Source organism: Vipera berus, assembly GCF_964194415.1.
Source record: "Vipera berus genome assembly, chromosome: 2".
In the NCBI taxonomy this organism is placed as follows: Eukaryota; Metazoa; Chordata; class Lepidosauria; order Squamata; family Viperidae; genus Vipera; species Vipera berus.
The window spans coordinates 211,853,068-211,873,778 of NC_138203.1; the positions used below are offsets into that span (position 1 = coordinate 211,853,068).

General features: G+C 40.5%; 1 protein-coding gene across 1 annotated transcript in view; it reads left to right on the forward strand.

The window, feature by feature from the left end:
• The window catches only part of SGCD (sarcoglycan delta), a gene marked incomplete at both ends in the record, with an annotated part of 196,654 nt that overhangs the window by 137,845 nt on the left and 38,098 nt on the right, over nt 1-20,711 (forward strand). Inside the window, one exon of the mRNA XM_081321261.1 lies at nt 5,897-5,969. Within this exon, the coding sequence (XP_081177387.1) occupies nt 5,897-5,969 (73 nt within the window). The remainder of the gene's footprint in view (nt 1-5,896; nt 5,970-20,711) is intronic.

A 20,711-nucleotide genomic window follows, 5' to 3' on the forward strand; every position in this document is an offset into this window, starting at 1 on the left:
CAGTCCCTGGAATGATCCCCGTCTCCCTAGGAACAGGGCGATATTGGGGCCAGTGCTTTGCTCTGGTCTGCTCAGTTTTATTTTACTGGTCTAAAAATGACATGATGTGACAAAACAAGGTAACATAAATAATACTGATCTTCTTAGGATACTTAAATAAAGTTTATCTGATGTGGGTGCTGCTTATTCCTGCAGAGTCAGTTTTAGAAAGTTTAATTTATGAATTTGCAGTTCGACCACTTAGGATGTGGTTGGTAGAATTTTCTTTTTAATCCCATTTATATCCCGCCCTTCTCCGAAGACTCAGGGCGGCTTACAATCTAAAGCACAAATCAATGTGCTTAGAATTCCCTCAAGGTTTTATCTTGCTACATATATTTATGAATAAGAACATTTAACATGTACAGTATGTGTTCTTCAGTTCTTCAATCAGTTTTGGTCTTTGATGCCATCCTGGGCACACACGGACACAAACCGGACTCAGTCCCTTTCTTTCTGTTTTCCTTCTACTCCCATATTTTCTTTTCAGACACTTTATTCTGATCTCCTCAATCTCTTTGTCAACTTTTTATTTCCCAATATAGTCTTCATTTCTTTTATTATTCTGCTTTTCAAATGTATTCATTCTTTTTTAGAGCTGGTTCCTCTTCTTCAGAAACTTCTAGAGGTGCTGACATAACTTCAGTTTTCCATCTGATCACAGCTGAAGTTAAAATTCCTGAAGGCTCTATCCATCATGAAGATTCTTAGATTGCATTTAATTGTGAACAATAAAGCAATTGGAACTGTAATAATCAGTTTACCTTTTGCACAATATGTTTTATTTCTGGGTATTTATGAATGATTTTTTTAAACGTGTTGTGACATTTGAGGTAGCTTCTATTCCTTTACTGGGAAATAAGCTCAATTTGGATTTAGTAGCTATTGCAATTAAATAGACGTAATCAGGTTGAAAGTGCAATTTTGAGACTGGAATTTCAACATTTTGCTATTAACACATGCTATTTGTGTTAATTATACAGATGGAGTAATTTAAAAAACAATAAACATTGAGTTTAGAAATCCAAAGCTTGAAATAAATAAATACAATAGTCTCTGGTAATTAAATTATCAGATCTTACAAAGCTCTGTCCTATCTCCTATTATCTTTAAATTGCATAGCATGATACCAGCTGATACAAGATTTGGATAAGCTACTGTTTGGGGGCTGAGGTTCTCCAGATAATACTAAATGACAACTATACAGAAACAGTTTGCTGTCCTCTAGAGGTCACACTAACTTTTACAGGCCTTTTGTGATAAAATAGAAGTTTGGAGCAAAAAACTGTCAGTTGTATTGGCATCAGTGCAATTGGATCACAGTCTAGATGATTTAATGAACCAATGAGCAGTAATGGTAGAGAATCACACACATGACTTTAGAGGAGCATGTGATGGTTAGCAAAACAAAATTTAAGCCCAGGGAAAGAGAATATTAATAAAGTTTAAACTTAAACTGTTCCACTTTTACTTCCTTTGATACAAGAGAGTGGGGAAAGGGAAAACACCATCAGGCTTTCCAGATTCAGATTCTATGACTCGTATCTATCAAGTATTTCTTGTGGAGTCTATTTCCTGACTTGGCGTAACTCTAAGAGCTGACATCAGTCTTGAAAAGCTAACTTTTTATGTTCCCCAGTTTTCCTGGCATTAAATCAGGGGTCTGCAACCTTGACAATTTTAAGACTTGTGGACTTCAGCTCCCAGAATTCCTCAGTCAGCCTTTAATTATGTTTTAGAATTATCACATTTCTTTTTTAAGGTCAACTCTGTAATTCTCCACAATAATAAAAGGAGCATGAGCAGAGACACTGTGTTGTCTTTTTTGTTCCAGGAAATCAGTTTTCAGCCTTTTCAAATCTATGATGTCGTTCATCTAGCCCAGAGGTGTCAAACTGCCAGCCTGCAGGCCAGATGCATCATAGCGAAACTGCGCCCACCCCATTGTCGGCAATGGCAAAAAAGTCACGATACGTCACAACACGTCATATGACGTTACGAATTTGACACCCCTGATCTAGCCATTGCAGCTAAGATGGTTTTGTTAATAGATAATACCTTGTACTACCTTCAGCTATTTCACCAACAGCAGGTGTTTCCAAATACAGATATCTTGGCTACAATTATTCAAGAGTAAATTTTTGGTATATTATTATCACATAGAGTTGCTCTTGAATGACTCTATTCAAATTCATTAGCAGGAATTCTGACTTGGGTTTCTTCTAAAACATTTACCATCCAGATGCCTTAAAATATTTCAAACAAAAGAGAAGACCTTTTCTGTGTGTTATCTGACTCTAGAATATCTAAGGAAATTCCATTGTTGCAAATACTATGAATTTTTCACAATATTGCACAATAATTTTGTTTGCCCAACAATTTTAAATTGAGTTTATTGTTCTTCTCTATACAAGTGGACTATGGACATGTTGATTATTATGTTATTATGTGTGAATAGGCTATATTATTTCAGGTATGTTATACTTTTATTGTTCATCACCATAGAGTTCATTTAAAAATAATAAGGATAGAGTCAAGGAAAAATAAATAAATCTATACATCATTTCAGAGTTGTGTCTCCGCAAAAATATATTAGAAGTAGATTTACCTATTATTAATAACTCCATACATGGAAGTTGCACTAAATCTTAACAATTTCATTGGAAATGGTTGCTTGATATTTTAGACATTATTTTATTTCTATTCCCCGCTGTTAATATTTTATTTGCTAGTTGTTAGCTAGTCCTTTAATACAGCAAAAACTACTTATCTGAATTATATATAAAATGAATATTTCTAAATACCTATTTTTTAAAAAAAATCAAAATAACTTTTCATTTTCTATTTATATTCCTTAAAACACTTATACACACACACACACACACATCTGTTCAGATGGTGACAACTTTGTTATAAACTGTAAATTATTCTTGCACAGCTAAACAGAAAGTGAAATTACTTTCACTGTGCATTTTAACAATTTCAATTAAAAAAAATAAGAGTGAAAATTTCTCCTGTCTTGATTGATCCAGTCCTCATACCTTTAAATAAATCCCATGTCAATAGAATCTATATATATAGATTCTGAACTCTCATATCTGTTTTAAACTTTGTAACCTTCGATTAGATAAAATGATGTACCATAGAGCAACTACTTTTGAATCAATGTACCTCAAATGGGCTAACTTACAGAATGTGTCCAATATCTAGGACACACGACTCCTGTGGGATTGAAACCTGGCAAAGTTGTAGCTATTTCAATGCCACCATACCATTTAATAAACTTCCCAGAAGCCCGTAGGTTGTGTGGTGCAAGGGAAGATGGATGGGCATATCCCCAGCCTCTTTCTCACCTTTCTCAGGCTCCAGCAACCAATTGGTGGTGGCAAGATCCAGCAGGTAAGTAACCATTGGTTGCTTTGGAACCAAGACTGAAATTTGAAATCTCTTTAATGACAGTGGCTGATGAGGGAAGAAGGAGGAACAACTCAAATGCCTGCTGGCAAGCTAGGGCTGGCTGGGAGATGCCAGTAGGAGAGCTATTGCTCGCTGGAGGGAGGGGGCCCTTGGGGGCATGCCAAAATGGAGAGTGTGGGTGCAGTTTTCCTCATGCTCTACATCTCCCTTTGTTTTCTCTCTACCCACAACACAGTGACAGAAAGTTTCATTTAAAGAATGCAAAGAGCCTTGGTGGAGCAGTGGGCTAATGCCTCCTTAAGTAACACCAGCTGCATGCAATTAGTGCAGGTTCGCATCCCACCAGGCTCAAGGTTGACTCAGCCTTCCATCCTTCTGAGGTAGATAAAATGAGGACCCAGATTGTTGGGGGCAATTAAGCTGACTTTGTAATAATGCCGCTTGGGATGTGTGTGAAAGCCCTAATAAGCAGGCATATACATAGAATGAAGGCTACTGCTAAGTTTGTAAGCCGCCCTGAGTCTTCGGAGAAGGGCGGGATATAAATGGAATTAAAATAAATAAATAAATGAATGAATGATTTTTTCTTCTTTTTCTGTGGTAGGTGTTAGGACTTGCAATAATAAAGCTTAAATTTTTCTCTCAATTGTTAAAAGATATAAACTGAGTCTATATTTAGGATCTAGATTAGCTACAAATAATAAAACATACTTTCTTAACTATAGATGAATTGTAAGGATGACAAATAGCATATGTATGCATTTCAGATATGATAATTACTATATAATGAAATAGATTAGCTATCAGAACATAACATTGAATTATATTATAGAATTTGCAATGATATTATAAAAGATATTATTTTAAAAAATGGATGAACTACTAAGATGTTAAATAGAATATATTTGTTGTAATGATAGAGCTAAAAATTTTCTTAATGGGCTAAGGGGAATCTTTAAAAGATACACATTGATTTTATACTTAACTTTTAGACCTTTAAAGGAAAGCAAAGCTATTAGAATTGACTTATATTACAGAATTTGGAAGTATACAACAAAAGATATTTTCTCAATAATTAGTGAACTATTAAGATGTTAAATAGAATAAATTTGCATAACATAAGAATGCACTGAAATGAACAATATATGTATTTTAGACAGGATAATTACTATATAATGAAATGGGGAAATGTGGGCTACCCAAGAATTAAGTTTTCTTTTATATATTATAGGCTAGTTCGGATTATCTTATTCCAATTAGGTAAAACGTAAAAACAGGACATGGATATGTATATGTGAAAATATAATGAAAATTGTTCTAATTGATTGTGTTATAATTAGAAATGTATTAATTTGATTAATTTGACTATGCTATCATAACTAAGGGAATTGGAGAAGGAATTCTTGTTGATGTAACTTGACCTATCTACAGAGGACTTTGTTATTTACTATTGTTTACTTTTAACTACCCAACCACCGTATTGCTTCATAAATACCTGGATGTAGAACTAAAAACTCAATAAAACTTGTATAAGTCAGAAAGTTTCAAGGGTCACTTAAGAAGGAGGAGGGAGAAGAAGGAGGAAGAGGCTCCAACGATGCTCCCCTGAAGATCATGAGGGGAGGGGAAATGGCACAAGCCTATATTGTATGTGGGAAGAGGAAGACAATGGAGTGACTGGGATACCTGCTGGTGGGGAGGGGGTTGGGGAGAAATTTTGATCTGTACTATTTCTTTCACAAATAAACCCACTGTGAATTTGGGTGTAGGTTATTAAGAGCAGTTGTTTTAGGTAAAAAAGGGCTTGGCAAAGAAAATATATCTTGTTTATACAATTTTTAAAAACAGATTGTGTTCATGCACATGTCTATCAAAACGAAAACTCCTTCATTAGTGAATGAATCCCAAATCCCAAACCAAATTAGGCACATCTTGACAGATTTAGGAAATGTCCAGATCAAAGCAGAACATTTCTGAAGCATTCCTAGTCTAATGTTAACTCTTCATTAGTGATTCAGAATTTGGAAGGATACCAAGATACAAATACTCCCCTTTCCCCAATCATTCCCCACCTCTTATTCTTCAGAGTAAGGCAAACATCAGGGTGAGCATTGTACTTTCATGATACTTAAAATATATACGTTTAAAAAACTGCAAACATGAGAGCAAATTTAAGATGAGAAAAATTAAAAACTGGAAGAAATTGAAAGGCTCATGTCCTCTTTTCCTCCCTAGTACTGAAAAAAAGGAAATTGATTTTTATATTATATAGGACTGCAAAAATATTCATTATCCTGGTTCTGGATTTTTTGGGATTGTAGTATGTATGTTCTGGAAGGGAGTTATGACAACTGTAAAATATGTGATGTGTGATTTGCATACCATTCCTCTGCTAACAGTTTATAACAGCTATGCCTTGTGTTCTGTTTTGTGGTTTCAGGAGCAGAAGGCACAGTGTTCCCCAAATCTATAGAAACACCTAATGTCAGGGCAGACCCCTTCAAGGAACTAAGGTAAACTCTGACATTTAGTTCTAATGTAAACTCAAAGGTACCTTGCTTGAATTGTGCATTCTGGCTGGTGATATTTCAAATCCTGAAGTAATTAAGGACCATGCAGTTGCACAGATGTCACTGAATAAAAGAAAACAGTTATACTTCAAGTAAATCTGAATTTTTAGAAGAGCATTGGCTCATGGAATTAAAACTCTTATTTTTGTGCTGGGGGGTTTTTTGGGGGGGAGCTAGAAAGGTCTTTTTTTGGTCAGTAACGATTGAGTATGGCCTCCAGGTATCAAAGAATGTCAGCAAGGAGAAAAGTGGTACACCGGTCAAATTACTTTCTATACAGATAAAAAAACTTGATACCTCTATATAGCCATGACAGTTATCAGTAACCTGATTTATGTGGTACTGGAAAAACATATCCTGTATAAAAGAAGAATAGACAGGCCACAATCCACAAACCATTACATTTCTTTTTATTCATTTTTGCCTGCTTCCAAACTTTTAATGCAGCTGGGATAAGGATACCTGCTGAAGGCCCTGGCAATCACCTACCCAGCACTTTTATAGAAACAGTGCTCTCAAATACAGAAGCTAAATTTATTCCCAGCAGCTGAAGCAGCTGAATTCCAACTATAGTAAATGATAGATAAATAAAAAGGTCATAAAAAGTAAGCATTGTTGATATAGGGCCACAATTATTTTAAAGCGGTAGCTAGATGGTGGCCTAGTGGTGAAGATCTCCCCTTCCACTAGGAAGGTTGAGAGTTCAATCCTAGGTAGCAGCAGATGTTTCTTTCTCCTAAGGTACAAAGAAAAAAATTATGAATTTCTTGTGTGGTGTCAGGAAGGGCATCTGGCCAGTAAATGCTCAGCTCCATCCAGTTGCCCTTAAAGGTAAAGGTAATGGTTCCCCCGCACATGCGTGCTAGTCGTTTCCGACTCTAGGGGCCGGTGCTCATCTCCGTTTCATAGCCGAAGAGCCAGCGTTTGTCCAAGGACGTCTCCGTGGTCATGTGGCCGGCATGACTAGACGCCAAAGGCGCATGGAATGCTGTTACCTTCCCACCGTAGTGGTCCCTATTTTTCTACTTGCATTTTTACGTGCTTTTGAACTGCTAGGTGGGCAGAAGCTGGGACGAGTAACAGGCGCTCACTCTGTTACGCGGCACTCGGGATTCGACCCGCCAAACTGCCGACCTTCTGATCGACAAGCTCAGCGTCCTAACCCACTGAGCCACCGCGTCCCTTCCCCAGTTGCCCTTACTCTACACCAAATTAAGGGATTATGGGGTTGTAAAAAGGGAGTTTTAACTAGACCAGTGCTTCTCAACCTCAGCAACTTGAACATGTCTTCAAGTTGGCAAGGTTGAGAATGACTAAACAGTGACAGTAAGGCACAGAGTATTCATTACTATATCACTCCTTATATGAAGATTTCATTTAACAAAGTGACTCACAATATGACCTGGTGATATGCAAATCCTCTCCATCAGTCTTCTCCAACCTGATGCCTCCAATACACTGTATGTTGCACCAGTTCCCAGAAACCCAACTGGCATATCTAGAGATGAACCATACATTATAACTTCTTTACAAGGATTTATGAATTACCTAAAGGCTGGTCATTTTCAGACTTTATATAAACTGATGAGACCAATGGCAATATGTGCTTTTCTTCAAAAAATTCATGGGTGCGTCTTCTGGTGGCGGCGCGGCGCCGAAGACAGCCTCCCCTGGCTGCCCGCGGCTCAGCTGTTTGTTTTTTCGCCCGAAACAGCGCCAATCAGCTGTTCGGGCAAAATTGAAGCCCCCTCCTCGGGAGAAGAGGAGGGGGTGAGGCCCCAGGTAGGGGTAGAGTTCTCCGAGGCCGCCTGAGCTTGGAGCTTGGGCGGCTGAAGGATCGAACTCCCCCGAAGCCTGGGTTGCTCCCAGCTGGCCGTCGTCTCTGCTCCGAATTTTTTGGAGCAGAGCCAGGCGTCTGCGAACCATCCCTGCCTGAAGAAAGGACTATGATTTAAAGGAGCAGGCAGAGCGGTACAAGAGGGAAAAAGGTGAAGAGGATTATTTTACTATACTCTCGAACTTGTTGGACTTTTTAAACTTTAATTAAAAGTGCGTCATAATTGAGGATTAAAAGATGGCGGCTAAACCTCCCTCTAAAACTCTCCGGAGTGGAGGATCCTCGCCGGTGCAACAATCATCATTACAGGCGTTGCACCCTCCTGAAGTGCTGACATCGAAGGATTTGCGAGATGCTCTGGATAAACATGCCCAGGTACTTTTGGAATCAATTAATCAATCAATTGCTGATAAATTTGCACAGATGGAGGAGAAATTGGAGAAATTCGAGGAAAGAATGGAAGAGAGGATGGAACAGAAGTATAGCGTGATGAGGGTAGACATTTTGACTTCAGTGCATAAAGTGGCGGAATGTGTGGAAGATTTAGATGAAAAAGTGGATGATTTGGCTCAAAGGAATGCTATATTAGAAGTAAAAGCACGGGAGAATGAAAATGTAAGAGGCAAATTGGAAAGGGAGTTAAGCCTTACCCAATATTACCAGATGCAGTTTGCTGTCAGAATTAGAGGTTTAAAAGAGAATGTTAAAGAAGATTTAAAGCAGCTGATCTCTGAGGCTCTCGAAGGGGTATTGAACCAGCCAGCATCTGAAATAAGAGCAGCTATGGACAAAGTGTTTCGGGTGAATTCATGGATTGCTAGACAGAGAAAATTGCCTAGAGATGTGGTGGTTTATTTTGCAAAAAGAGAAATTAGAGATCAAGTTATACAAGCTGCCTATGATGCTAAGGTCGTGATTGCTGAACAAGAAGTCTTGGTTTTAAAGGAAATTCCTCCAAGGATTTTAAGGGGAAGAAAGGACTATACATTTCTTGTGCAAGAGCTTAAGCAAAGAGATATAAGGTTCAGATGGGAGATTCCAGATGGGCTGATGGTGATGTATGAAGGTAAAAGGTACAGGCTGATTACTGTGAAACAAGCGCGTGATTTCTACAATAATGTCTTAAAAGCAAAAAATTCATGGGTGCACCATCATGTCTCACTGATCCTAATTCTCTTTGCATTGCACTCCTGTACCTTCACTGGATCAATGCTTGAAGCTCTTGTAATTCCTTGATTTGTATTGCTTGAGTCCTGAAATGCACATATATCGATATTTTCAGTTTCTTTCATCTTCTCCATCTTTGTTGCCTTTATTGATGCCTTGTGTATCATGCAGAAGAATAAGTTCCAGGTGATTACCTCACCATCACTCTCCACAGAAATTCTATAATCCCTGGATCATTGTTCTTTGCAAATGAGGGTCACTTTAAAAAAAAAAATACAGAGACTGTACTGTTTTTGCCTCTTAGCTATCATCAGAGATGTTGAAAGCACTGGGTGAATGAGAATTAGAATGAATGTGGAGCATTGTTTGTAATAAACCTTCAGAGTGAGTGTCATGGTTGTCATTTAACATAAAGGAAAAATAGCAGGTCTTGTGCTGCTTTTCAGCTTCTTTGACATGAATAACCATTGTCCTTTTCTTACTCCAACAAAATTGCTGCACAGCATATGTTCATTGCTTGACTATTGAGGGGAAGAATAAAAGGATTGTGGCTAATTTGTCCCAATCAAGAAAGGAAGTAGAATAAAAAGATCACAAAGATTTCTAGCACCATAACATCAACAGTTTGCCAGTATATACTGAAAGGCAGCATGTATACAACGAAGCACATAAGTTATTCATTCCAATGAAGCCATCATTGCTTACTAATCATAATAGCTATATATTATCTCCAATATCAAAGGCAGTATGCCTCTCAATACCAGCTGGTAGGGAATATGAGGAGAAAAATAATATGGAGGTATTTGTGCTTACCATCTGTTAGTACAAGTATGTATAGATTCAGTTCAACAACCTCTGTGATCTGTGCTGAATTAAAGAAGAAACTTGGAGATTGAAAGTTATTGACAGAGCCGCCTTTTACACAGTGATTGTATCTAGTATGGTTACATGTTTATTATCCTGTTCCCATGATCAGTCCTTTTTATATTTGGTCGTATTGCTTGGCATATATGAGCTAATCAGATTATTTTAAAAAAACCAAATCTTTTTAATTCATTTGTTATTATACCAGGTGCTCTTAATTCATATACTACAGGTACTCCTCAAATTTCAATTGCTAAGCAAGGCAGTTGTTAAGTGAATTTTGCCACATTTCACAACATTTTTTGCCAGACTTGTTAGGCAAATGACTGCAGTTGTTAAATGAATCTGGGTTCCCCCCTCTCCTGCCATTGAGTTTGCTCATTGGAAGTCAGCTGGGAAGGTTACAAACGGTGATTACATGACTCTGGGACAGTGCAACTGTCATAGGAGATGCTATATTTTTGGTTCTTTCGGCATTCAGCGAGACGAAGTGTTGAAACAGCAAACAAGTTTATTAACTCAGAATAGAAGCAAGCCCTAATGGCTGCTGCACAGCTATTTACACAGTTAGCCTCTAGGTGGTGACCAATAGGCTTAAAGTAACAGTTTCCCACTCCAAACCTAATTATCAGCCTGGAGACAGCAAGTCTGGCTTTCAGTAACAGCAACAATTACATAACACAGAATGTAGGTCAGACATTAAGCAAGTGATCAGACATTAAGCAAGTGATTTAAAACAGTTATAGCCAATATATTACACCCCTTCCCCCTAGATAGCTCAAACTCTCAATTGTTTGACATAATCTTGCAGATATTTAGGCAGCCTTCTAGACCGTTCAGAATGTCTAAGGGTCACAAGAATCTCCTGGTCTACCTGCTTGCCTGCCAGGCTGGGTAGACCAGGGCTTTGAGGTCCAGTGGAGTCGGATTGACTTGAGTTCCTTTGGCTGGCCAGTCCCGGTCGGCCCAAACCAAAGTCTAATTTTGCAGCAAAGTCTGCAGGGCTGTCTCTCAGCACAGTTTGCCTGTCCTGATCAGCGGATACCATCTGTGTGTCCAAAGGAGACTCTTCTATGGCCAGTCCCCTGTCTTCTTGAGCAAGATTTCTTTCAGAGCATGCAAGCTGCTCTGTTGGACTGCTGTCATGCAGGCCCTGTGTTCAGCCTTCTTGGGAGTCCTGAGCAGTGACTGATGTGCTAGCCACCAATGCAGCTGGTCAATGTGCCGGCGAATTACTCACCCATCCTCCAGGACCACCTCGTAGAAGAGTGGTCCTGACACCTTAACAACCCTTGCTGCCACCCAAAAAGCCCCTTACCTATAATTCCAGGTCCAAAACCAGTCACCCACTTGTAAACCTGGTGCCTTTGGCTGTGCAGTGTCTAAGGTGACTCTGTAGCCTTTCCAGTTTGGCCCCATTGTAGCTCAGCTGGGCTCCTGCCAGTGGCGGTGCAGGGTGTTGTGCACTGGCAGAGTAGAAAATCGGCCAGTCTGTAGTCCCAATTCCCTGTGACAATCAGTTTCAGGGATTCCTTGGTTGTGCAGTCCATGCATTTCACTTGACCGTTCGATGACGGGTGAAAGGGAGCCGACGTGGTATGCCTTATGAGATTTTTCCTGAGGAAGGCCTGGAATTCTGAAGCAGTGAACTGAGCCCTATTGTCTAAGACTAAGACATCTGGAAACCCGTGTGTTACAAATATTCTGTGCAGTTCCTGGATGGTCCTGGCAGTAGTCATAGTGGGAATTGGTACAACCTCTAACCATTTAGAGTGACTGTCAAACACTATTAAAAACAGCTGTCCCTGAAAAGGCCCAGCAAAATTGATGTAGATTCTTCACCACAGTGTGTGAGTGTCCTCGCATCGGTGGACAGGGGCCTGCGGCATCTCCTGTCTGGATTGTTGGCATGTGTAGCAACCATGTATTTGGGCCTCAATAGCTTTATCTAGCCCTGGCCACCAAAGGTAGCTCCTCACCAGTGCCTTCATCTGGACTACTCCCGGATGGCCTTCATGCAGAGATTCAAGAACTCTAGGCCTTAAAGAGCTGGGGACTTCCCCAAAGAATGCACCCTTTATGAGCTGAAAGCTCATCTTTCCTCATGAAGAAACTCTGAAATTCTGGCCCTGGACATTTGTCCAACCATCCTGTGGGTACCCAATTTAACACGTGGCTGTTTTGTCAGCTGCTCTCTCAGCAGCTATGTCTCCAGCATGGAGAGGAGATTTTGGCAAATCCTGTATAGCTAGAATGCGTGCAGCCGGAGCCGGATCTGGATCCACGTGTGGCAGGGACAATCTGCTAAGGCTGTCTGCATGGCCCATTTCTTTGCCCAGCTTGTGAATCAGCCTGTAGCTGTAGCCTGAAAGGAATATAGACCACCTCAGCATTCGAGGAGACAGAATCTGAGGTGTCTGCTTGTTCGTAGTGAACAACCCTAGAAGTGGCTTGTGGTCTGTAAAGACCATGAAATGTTGGCCATACAAATAGTCATGGAACTTTTTAACCCCCGCCACAATGACCAAGGCCTCAATCTCCGCGTAATTGCACTCTGCAGATGACAGGGTCCTCGAATAATAGGCGATGGGAGACTGTTTCCCATCAGCCGACAAATGGCTCAACAGCCCCAACCCCATTTGGAGATGCATCACATGCGATGCAGACTGGCAGCTTTTCATTAAAATTAGTGAGCACTGACTTTGAGGACAGCAGTGATTTGACTGCCTGGAAACTTCTTTCGTGGACTGCCACTGAGCTTTTTTGTCTAAGAGCTGGTGTAACAGCTCTGCCACTGCAGCCTTATATGGGAGGAATGCATGATAAAAATTAAGAAGGCCCAAGAAGGCTTGAAGCTCATATTTGGACCTAGGGCTTGGGGCCTGCTGAATCGCTTTCAGCTTTGAATCCGCTGGATGAATGCCATTTGCATCAATGTGGAACCCAAGGAACCCAGTTTACTCTACCCTAATCTTGCACTTTTCTTTTTTTCAATTTAAGTTCCGCTGTGTGGAACCGCTGAAGGACAGCTCTAAGTTGTTCAGCCAGAACCTCTACAGATTCCCTGGCAATGAAAACATCATCAAAGTAGGGGCAGACCCCTGGAATGCCCTTGAGCATGCGCTCCATTACTCCCTGGAAAATCCCTGGGGCGACACTCACCCCAAACTGTAGGCACTTGACCTTGAAAGCCCCCTGATGGGTGACTATGGTTTGGGAGGCTGCCGTGGCCTCGTACACCAGCAGCTGTTGGTAGGCCTGCACCAAATCTAACTTGGCGAACACGCGGCCTCCTTGCAATGACGCCAAAATATGTCTGACAACTGGCACCAGGTAAGCATGCTGTTGAAGTGCCTAGTTAATGGTGTACTTATAGTCAGCACATATGCGTACTTCTCCATTAGCCTTAAGTGGCATTACTATGAGGGTCTCCCACACCACACTGTCTATGGGCTGCAATATCCCCTGACTGACCAGCTTGTCCAGCTCTGCATCAATTTTGGGTTTTAAAATGAAAGGCACTCGACGAGGCTTGATCTGTATTGGTGTTACCAGGGGATCAAGCTTGAAGGCTATCAGAGGACCCTTGTACTCCCCTAGGCTGGAACTGAAAACATCTGTGAATTCTTGGCAAACTGAAGACAAGTCTGCTGCTTGTGTTTGGTGACTGCCGGTTACTTGAATGCCCAATCCATCAAACCAATCGAGCTCTACGAGGCTCATGCATTGGCCTTCCACCACTACAACATCTAGCAGGCCTGTAAACCCCTTGAAATTCACCAGCAGTGTGGCTTCGCCTTTGACAGCCACTCGGGAGTTTTGGAAGTCTGTGAGCAGAAGGTTAGATGGCTGAAGTTTGATCCATCTGTTGCTGTGGTTGCATATGTGCTGGATGGTTCCTATGGAGATGATGGGCATGGCTGAGCCTGTGTCCAGTTCCATTTTGCATGGAACTCCCTGAAGCTTGACCTGAAGTCGAAGCTTTTGCTTAAGGGGGCGGTGGGCACCAATGCAAAACACACTCCTTTGACTGGAGCAGAACCCTACTCAGTGTTGCCCCGAAGTCCCAGTACCTCTGCTGAATGAGTCTTCCTGCTGATGGTCCCTCTGGCGACCTTGGCAGATGGCGGTGATGTGGCCTGGTTTGCCACATGCCCAGCACGTTGCTGTTCAGAATCGGCATTCTGGCATTGATGGCGGTCTCCACAGCCCATGCATCTAAGGAATGGAACTGCCATGGTCCCTTCTCCTGGTGATTCTGTAGCTTGTTGACTTCGTAGTCTGAGTTGGAGTCTTTTATATGTTCGGCATCTTCATGGTGGATGGCTTCAGTGCTTGAAGTGTTTTTGGAGGGCCGTAGCACTTTCACGGCCCCTCTGGTGGCTTCGTCCGCCATGACTCCTTCAAAATTGCAGAGTCGGGATGCTTGACGAAGAGTGGCAATGAATTCTGTAGCAGTCTCACTGGGCTGTTGCTGCCGCTGCTCAAAAGTGCCTCCATGCTATGATGGATAATTTGGGCTTGAAGTGGTCTGAGAGCTTTTTCTTCAAGTCCGCATAGGTGATGGACTCGAGTGGCCTCAGGGTGACCAGGTTCTCAGCAATGTCGAAGGTGGTGGGGCCGCACACACAGAGGAGAGTCGTGGCCTTCAGCCCATCTTCGCCAACCTGGTTGGCACAGACGTAGTTTTCAACATGGAAAATATAAGATGCTCATCTCTCCGGGTGTGTGACGTCAAACTCTTTGAGTTTCCCCACTTTCGCCATGGTGAGTTGCTTGTGTTTCTTGTTGCTCACATTGGCTTGTGCTGCTGGCTTCTGCACAGGCCCTAGGAAGGATCCTTAGGGTGAGGTGGTCTCCAGCATGTCTTGCTGGCAGACTGAGGGGGGGAATGTGGTCCCTGCCAGGCTCTGTGCTGGCCCCACCCCCTAGTGACTTCAGACTCTTATGATGGAGCAGCACATCCCACCTTCATCACAACTGTTATATTTTTGGCATTGAGCGAGATGAAGTGTTGAAACAGCAAACAAGTTTATTAACTCAGAACAGAAGCAAGCCCTAATGGCTGCTGCACTAGACGGTGACCAATAGGTTTAAAGTAACAGTTTCCTGCCCCAAACCTAATTATCAGCCTGGAGACAGCAAGTCTGGCTTTCAGTAACAGCAACTGTTACATAACACAGAATGTAGGTCAGACATTAAGAAAGTGATCAGACATTAAAGCAAGTGATTTAAAACAGTTATAGCCAATACATTACAGGGGAGATGGATAATTTAGAAACATTAAATATAAATATAAATAAATAAATATATTTATTTTGCCAAGCACCTGAATGTTGTTCACGGGACTGTGGGGAATGCTGCAACAGTCAAACCAGTCAAAGTTCACTTTTTCAGTGCTGTTGTAACTTCAAATAAACAAATGTGCTTGGCATATATTCCCAACTGTTGTTTTTTTTAAAAAAAAAAAACCTTTCTAAGCCCCAAGCAGTGGTGGGATTCAGTCATTTCGCACCAGTTTGGCAGAACTGGTAGCTAATTTTTTGTTGACCAAGCCCAGAATGGACTTCCGGAAGTGGCATCCACACAAAGAACCGGTTGTTCACATATATGAATCCCATCACTGGCCCCAAGTACTGTTTTCAGTACCTTCTGTTCATTCACATAAGTCAGGACAATAGTTATTATATTTCAGGATGACATGAATAAGTGGGGTCTTTTTTCATGCCCATTCAAAAAGACCAGAATTTTTTTTCATAACTGCTATGAGTACCAGCAAAAGCTGCATGCTGTAGGTTGAAAACAAATACATCTGAAATGTATCCTCCTTCTTAGCAGGAGAGAGAAGCATAAAATAAAGGCAAGCAGAACAAAAATCATTTGATCCTAAGAGAGCTTTAAGTGAATAATTTCAGGTAGAAGTGGAGCTGGGAAAGCTTAGATTTATTTGCAGATAAACCTATCTCTGGAAAGGAAATGGCTACAACAGTTTTAAATCCATAGAGCTAAAAGAGGATTATTAAAAAGAAATCTCATCTTTAATGAAAGACTGTCACCTACAAGAAACATTGCAAATCATCTCTGGCCTTTTTGCTGCTTGTGACATTAGATTGTGGCTTTTGTGAGATAATTTATTTATTAATAGGCTTATCAATAATAGATATTAAAGGCTCTAATATAACATTACTGTCCTGGTGATTAATGCTGTTAATATTGGGTTTGGGGGGTTATTTTGCCTTTCTGGGCAAGAGTGCTACGAATGTGTTTTTAGGCAAGCAAGTAAATGCATGCACTCTCCTCCATCAGAGAACCCAAAGCAAGTTAATATAAGAGATCTTCTATTCCTGTCATAGTAACTGATTGAAAAGTCTCCTTGCATCAGCCATGTAGCTACTTGCTAAAAGTAGAGATTCAAGTCAACGTTTAATAAGATTTCATGAAATTAATGTCCCGCCAATTGCTTCCTTACCACAACTCCAACATCTTTATGCATATCCCACAGCAGAGTGGTCTTTGTACGCTTCTATGATATTCAAAGAAAGACAAATAGGTTGGGAGAAGGGGAATCCCTCGAACTCTCACTGTTTCCATTTACATTTGTCAGAATGTGGTTTCCTATCCAGGTAGTTTTCAGTTTGTGATGACAATTGAGCCCAAAATTTCTGTTGCTAAGTGAGGCAGTTATTAATTGAATTTTGCTCCATTTTATGACTTTTCTTGTCACAGTTGTTAAGTGAATCACTGCAGTTGATAAGTTAGTAACACGGGTGTTAAGTTAATCTGCCTTCCCTGTTGACTTTGCTTGGCAGAGATACACAAAAGGTGATCACATGACCTGGGACACTGCAACCATCATAAATATGAGTCAGTTGCCGAGTATCTGATTTTGATCACGTGACCATGGGGATGCTTAAAAATGGTCATAAATCACTCTTTTCAGTACTGTTGTAACTTTGAACAGTAACTAAGTAAACTGTTGTAAGTCAAGGACTACCTGTAATGTCAAAAAGGAGAGCCCCTTCTATACCATTGTGACACTACTGTATAGTCGTCTGAGTTTTCATCCCGACAATTTTTGCTTTATGTCCTGCTTAGCTAAGAAAAGATATAAATCTTTTCTTATGATAGAAGTAGTCCAACCATTCTATTAACTGTTCTACATCTGAAAATGTTATGTTCTTATGAGAGTCATCATTTAATCCTGAAGAATTAGAGATAATCTCATTTGCAGTCATTTCTGTTCACATAATAATATCTAGGTAAAGGTAAAGTTTCCCCCGCACATGTGTGCTAGTCGACTCTAGGGGCCGGTGCTCTTCTCCGTTTCAAAGCCGAAGAGCCAGCGCTTGTCCGAGGACGTCTCCGTGGTCATGTGGCCGGCATGACTAGACGCCAAAGGCGCACGGAAGGCTGTTACCTTCCCACCGTAGTTGTCCCTATTTTTCTACTTGCATTTTTACGTGCTTTCGAACTGCTAGGTTGGCAGAAGCTGGGACGAGTAACAGGCGCTCACTCTGCTACGCGGCACTCGGGATTCGACCCACCAAACTGCCGACCTTTTGATTGACAAGCTCAGCATCCTAACCCACTGAGCCACCGCGTCCCTTAATAATATCTAAATGTATGTAAATATTTGGGGTGGGGGTGGGGAGTGAGAAACATTTCAAACAATTTTAACTGTCCTCTACAAACTTTGTCCAGGAAAAAAGGGGATAGTAAATGCAGTCCATTAAAATAATAAGAGCCAATTCATATACCATGGCAGGCAGGTTCAGACTAGTGAAAATATTTAATACTTAATTACAAACTCATCTTTCCCTGAAGTGCACATGACCTTCTGGAGATGAAATTTTACAAGGACATCTGTGGGGAAAATAAGTGGGAAAGGTTCTCAGTTATTCATTGAGAACTCAGCATGCCAACTGCATTGCTGCTGATTAAGAGGAAATTGTGGCATTTGTACATGAGGAACTCTTGTCATATATAGACTACTCTCTACTGCAAGGTCCAAAACTTTTAAGGATGTGGGTACAAGCTCTGTAAGGGACGCGGTGGCTCAGTGGGTTAGGACGCTGAGCTTGTCGATCGGAAGGTCGGCAGTTTGGCGGGTCGAATCCCGAGTGCCGTGTAACAGAGTGAGCGCCTGTTACTCGTCCCAGCTTCTGCCAACCTAGCAGTTCGAAAGCACGTAAAAATGCAAGTAGAAAAATAGGGACCACTCCCGTGGGAAGGTAACAGCGTTCTGTGCGCCTTTGGCGTCTAGTCATGCCGGCCACATGACCACGGAGATGTCCTCGGACAAGCGCTGGCTCTTCGGCTTTGAAACGGAGATGAGCACCGGCCCCTAGAGTCGGAAACGACTAGCACGCATGTGCGGGGGAACCTTTACCTTTACCTTTTACAAGCTCTGTAGTAAGAATATTCGAATGTAGTGAAACTTATGTGGCATAAAGATTTCACTTCCTTTGGGATGAGCTCTTTTCTTTTCCCTTCTTTTCTTCCTCTTTAACTCGCAACTTACTTTAATTGCTATCTTTAATGTATATTTTAGGTATTTTATATATGTGTACACAGGTTCGTCAACAACCATAATAATGCCTACCTATCTCTATGATAAAGAGTGGTCAGATACAGGAAATAACAAAAAATATGTATGGATTCTGTCTCTTAAAAGGTTTGGAGGCAGCACAGCCTGTTAATATGATGTCCTAATTATTTAGGAATAAAGGAACAATTTGATTATTTCTCTAAAATGTTACTGTAATGCACTTTATCTGGGGCTGGCTTTCAGAGCTACAGCTGATATAAAATGGGGTGGCCTAGGCAGTGATAAATATGTCCCAATATACTTAGGTTCTATTTCTTTAGGAGCTGCAATTATTGCTGGCTTCCAGATGTGATTCAAGGCACTGGTTTTCACCTCAAGCCACTCAATGGCTCTGGATCAGGTTATCTATGAGAACACTTTCTTCTGTATTCATCTGCTCCAAGTTAGGTTGAATAGGGTTAACTTTCTCCAGATCCCATTCTTATAAGAATGTCCATAGGAATTAGTAGTGAATGAAGTTGATACTAATCCTGTTAATAATCTCTGCAAGCAATTAGGTAGTACCCACAGCCTAAAATTTCCAAACTAAGTTTATCTATGTGTCTCCCATCTTTATTATTTTTACAAATAACTTAATGCAATGAGCATACCTAATACTCCTTTCTCCTCCCATTTTCCCCACAATAACAACCCCGTAAGGCGAGTTGGGCTGACAGAGAGTGACTGGCCAACTTGTCACCCACTTGGATTTCATGGCTAAGGCCTGGTCTCTGACTCTTTAGCCTGGTGCCTTGACCACTAGGCAACCTTGGCTCTTTTATGACTAGTGGACTGTGCTGGCTCAGGAATTCTGGGAGTTGAAGTCCACAAGTCATAAAAGAGCCAAGGTTGCCTACCCCTGCACTAGACCAAGCTGGCTCGCAAAGGTATAGAGCAGTTTATAACAGAAACATAGAACCTTCAAGTTGAAACACACCATTTAAGTAATTCTGCTCAGATCTCTAGATATAATTAGGATTAATGTAATCAAGGTGAAGTGCAAGATCTGTTTTCTTTAGATAAAGTTGTACCTTATGAACTACTGAGCTGATAAATGGCATTGTTAGCTACTCCATTAATACGAGGTTCAATCTCAGTATAGGAGATTTTCTTAAGAAGGTAAAGCTTCCAAGTATTTCAAAAGGACCATATATCCTCACGTGCTTCTGGAATTCAACATTAGAAGGGCCTAAAACTTTAACTTCCAAATAGGTTTGAAGTTCATCAGCATTACTTTTTTTTTAATTCACTACTGTCTTTTCTGTGTTTAGAAATCAAGTTTGTCTGCCATGAAATGAGGAAAACCAATCATTTCCTTTTTGCAATAAAATATTTCTAGAGAAACAATGTGCAATAAATGTGTTTTTGTGTTATAGTACTGTGTAGTATTTTTAATGAATATCTAAATTTCCAATCACTATTGTAATCACACTTTCCTCTGAAGTATGGCAAGTTGTTGCAGCTAATAATGTTTCTAACAAAGCTGTGAAATAAATTATTACTCTTGTTCACATCAAATATATAACAGCCTACATTATGTCTGTCTGTCTATCTGTCTACTTCTATCATCTATTTATGTCACAATTCAGAATTTTATCAGCTAATACCAAGTAAAGATGATAAGATGCATAGTCTAATTTCTCTTCAGATCATGTAAATCTCTTGCCTTTTTTGACTATAGGATTACAGATTCGAAGGAAAGTGTATCACCTCTTGAAGAACATTATGTAATCCTTTCTCTGAATTAGCCTATATTGGATACATGTTTATTCTAGGGGGCAAAATTTGATGTGTGGTGTTCTTTCTTCTTACAAATTTAGATATGACTCTAATGACTGATGATAAAAAATAAAAAAGGAATCAGTCTTGGAATATAACTTAGAAACATTTCTTTAATTAATAACTATTAGTTATGCTAGATCTGCATTTTCTGTTTGCCACCCACCTTTTCCTGAGTACAGTTATGGATGACACTGACTTCAATCCATTCCCCACCCATCATAAATGCAACCCCACTCAAGTTTTAAAATGTATCTCCAGTACTATTTTCTATTCTATCCTCTTAAGTCATAATCTTGAGAAGAATCTTAAAAATCATTTCACCAATATTCCACCAATGCTTGAAATAATCTATTACAGCATTCTATGAATCTTTATGCACATGCGCTCTAGATGGATAGATAGATGGGAGAGAGATTTTGATTCTGTCTTCAGTACTATTTTCTATCCT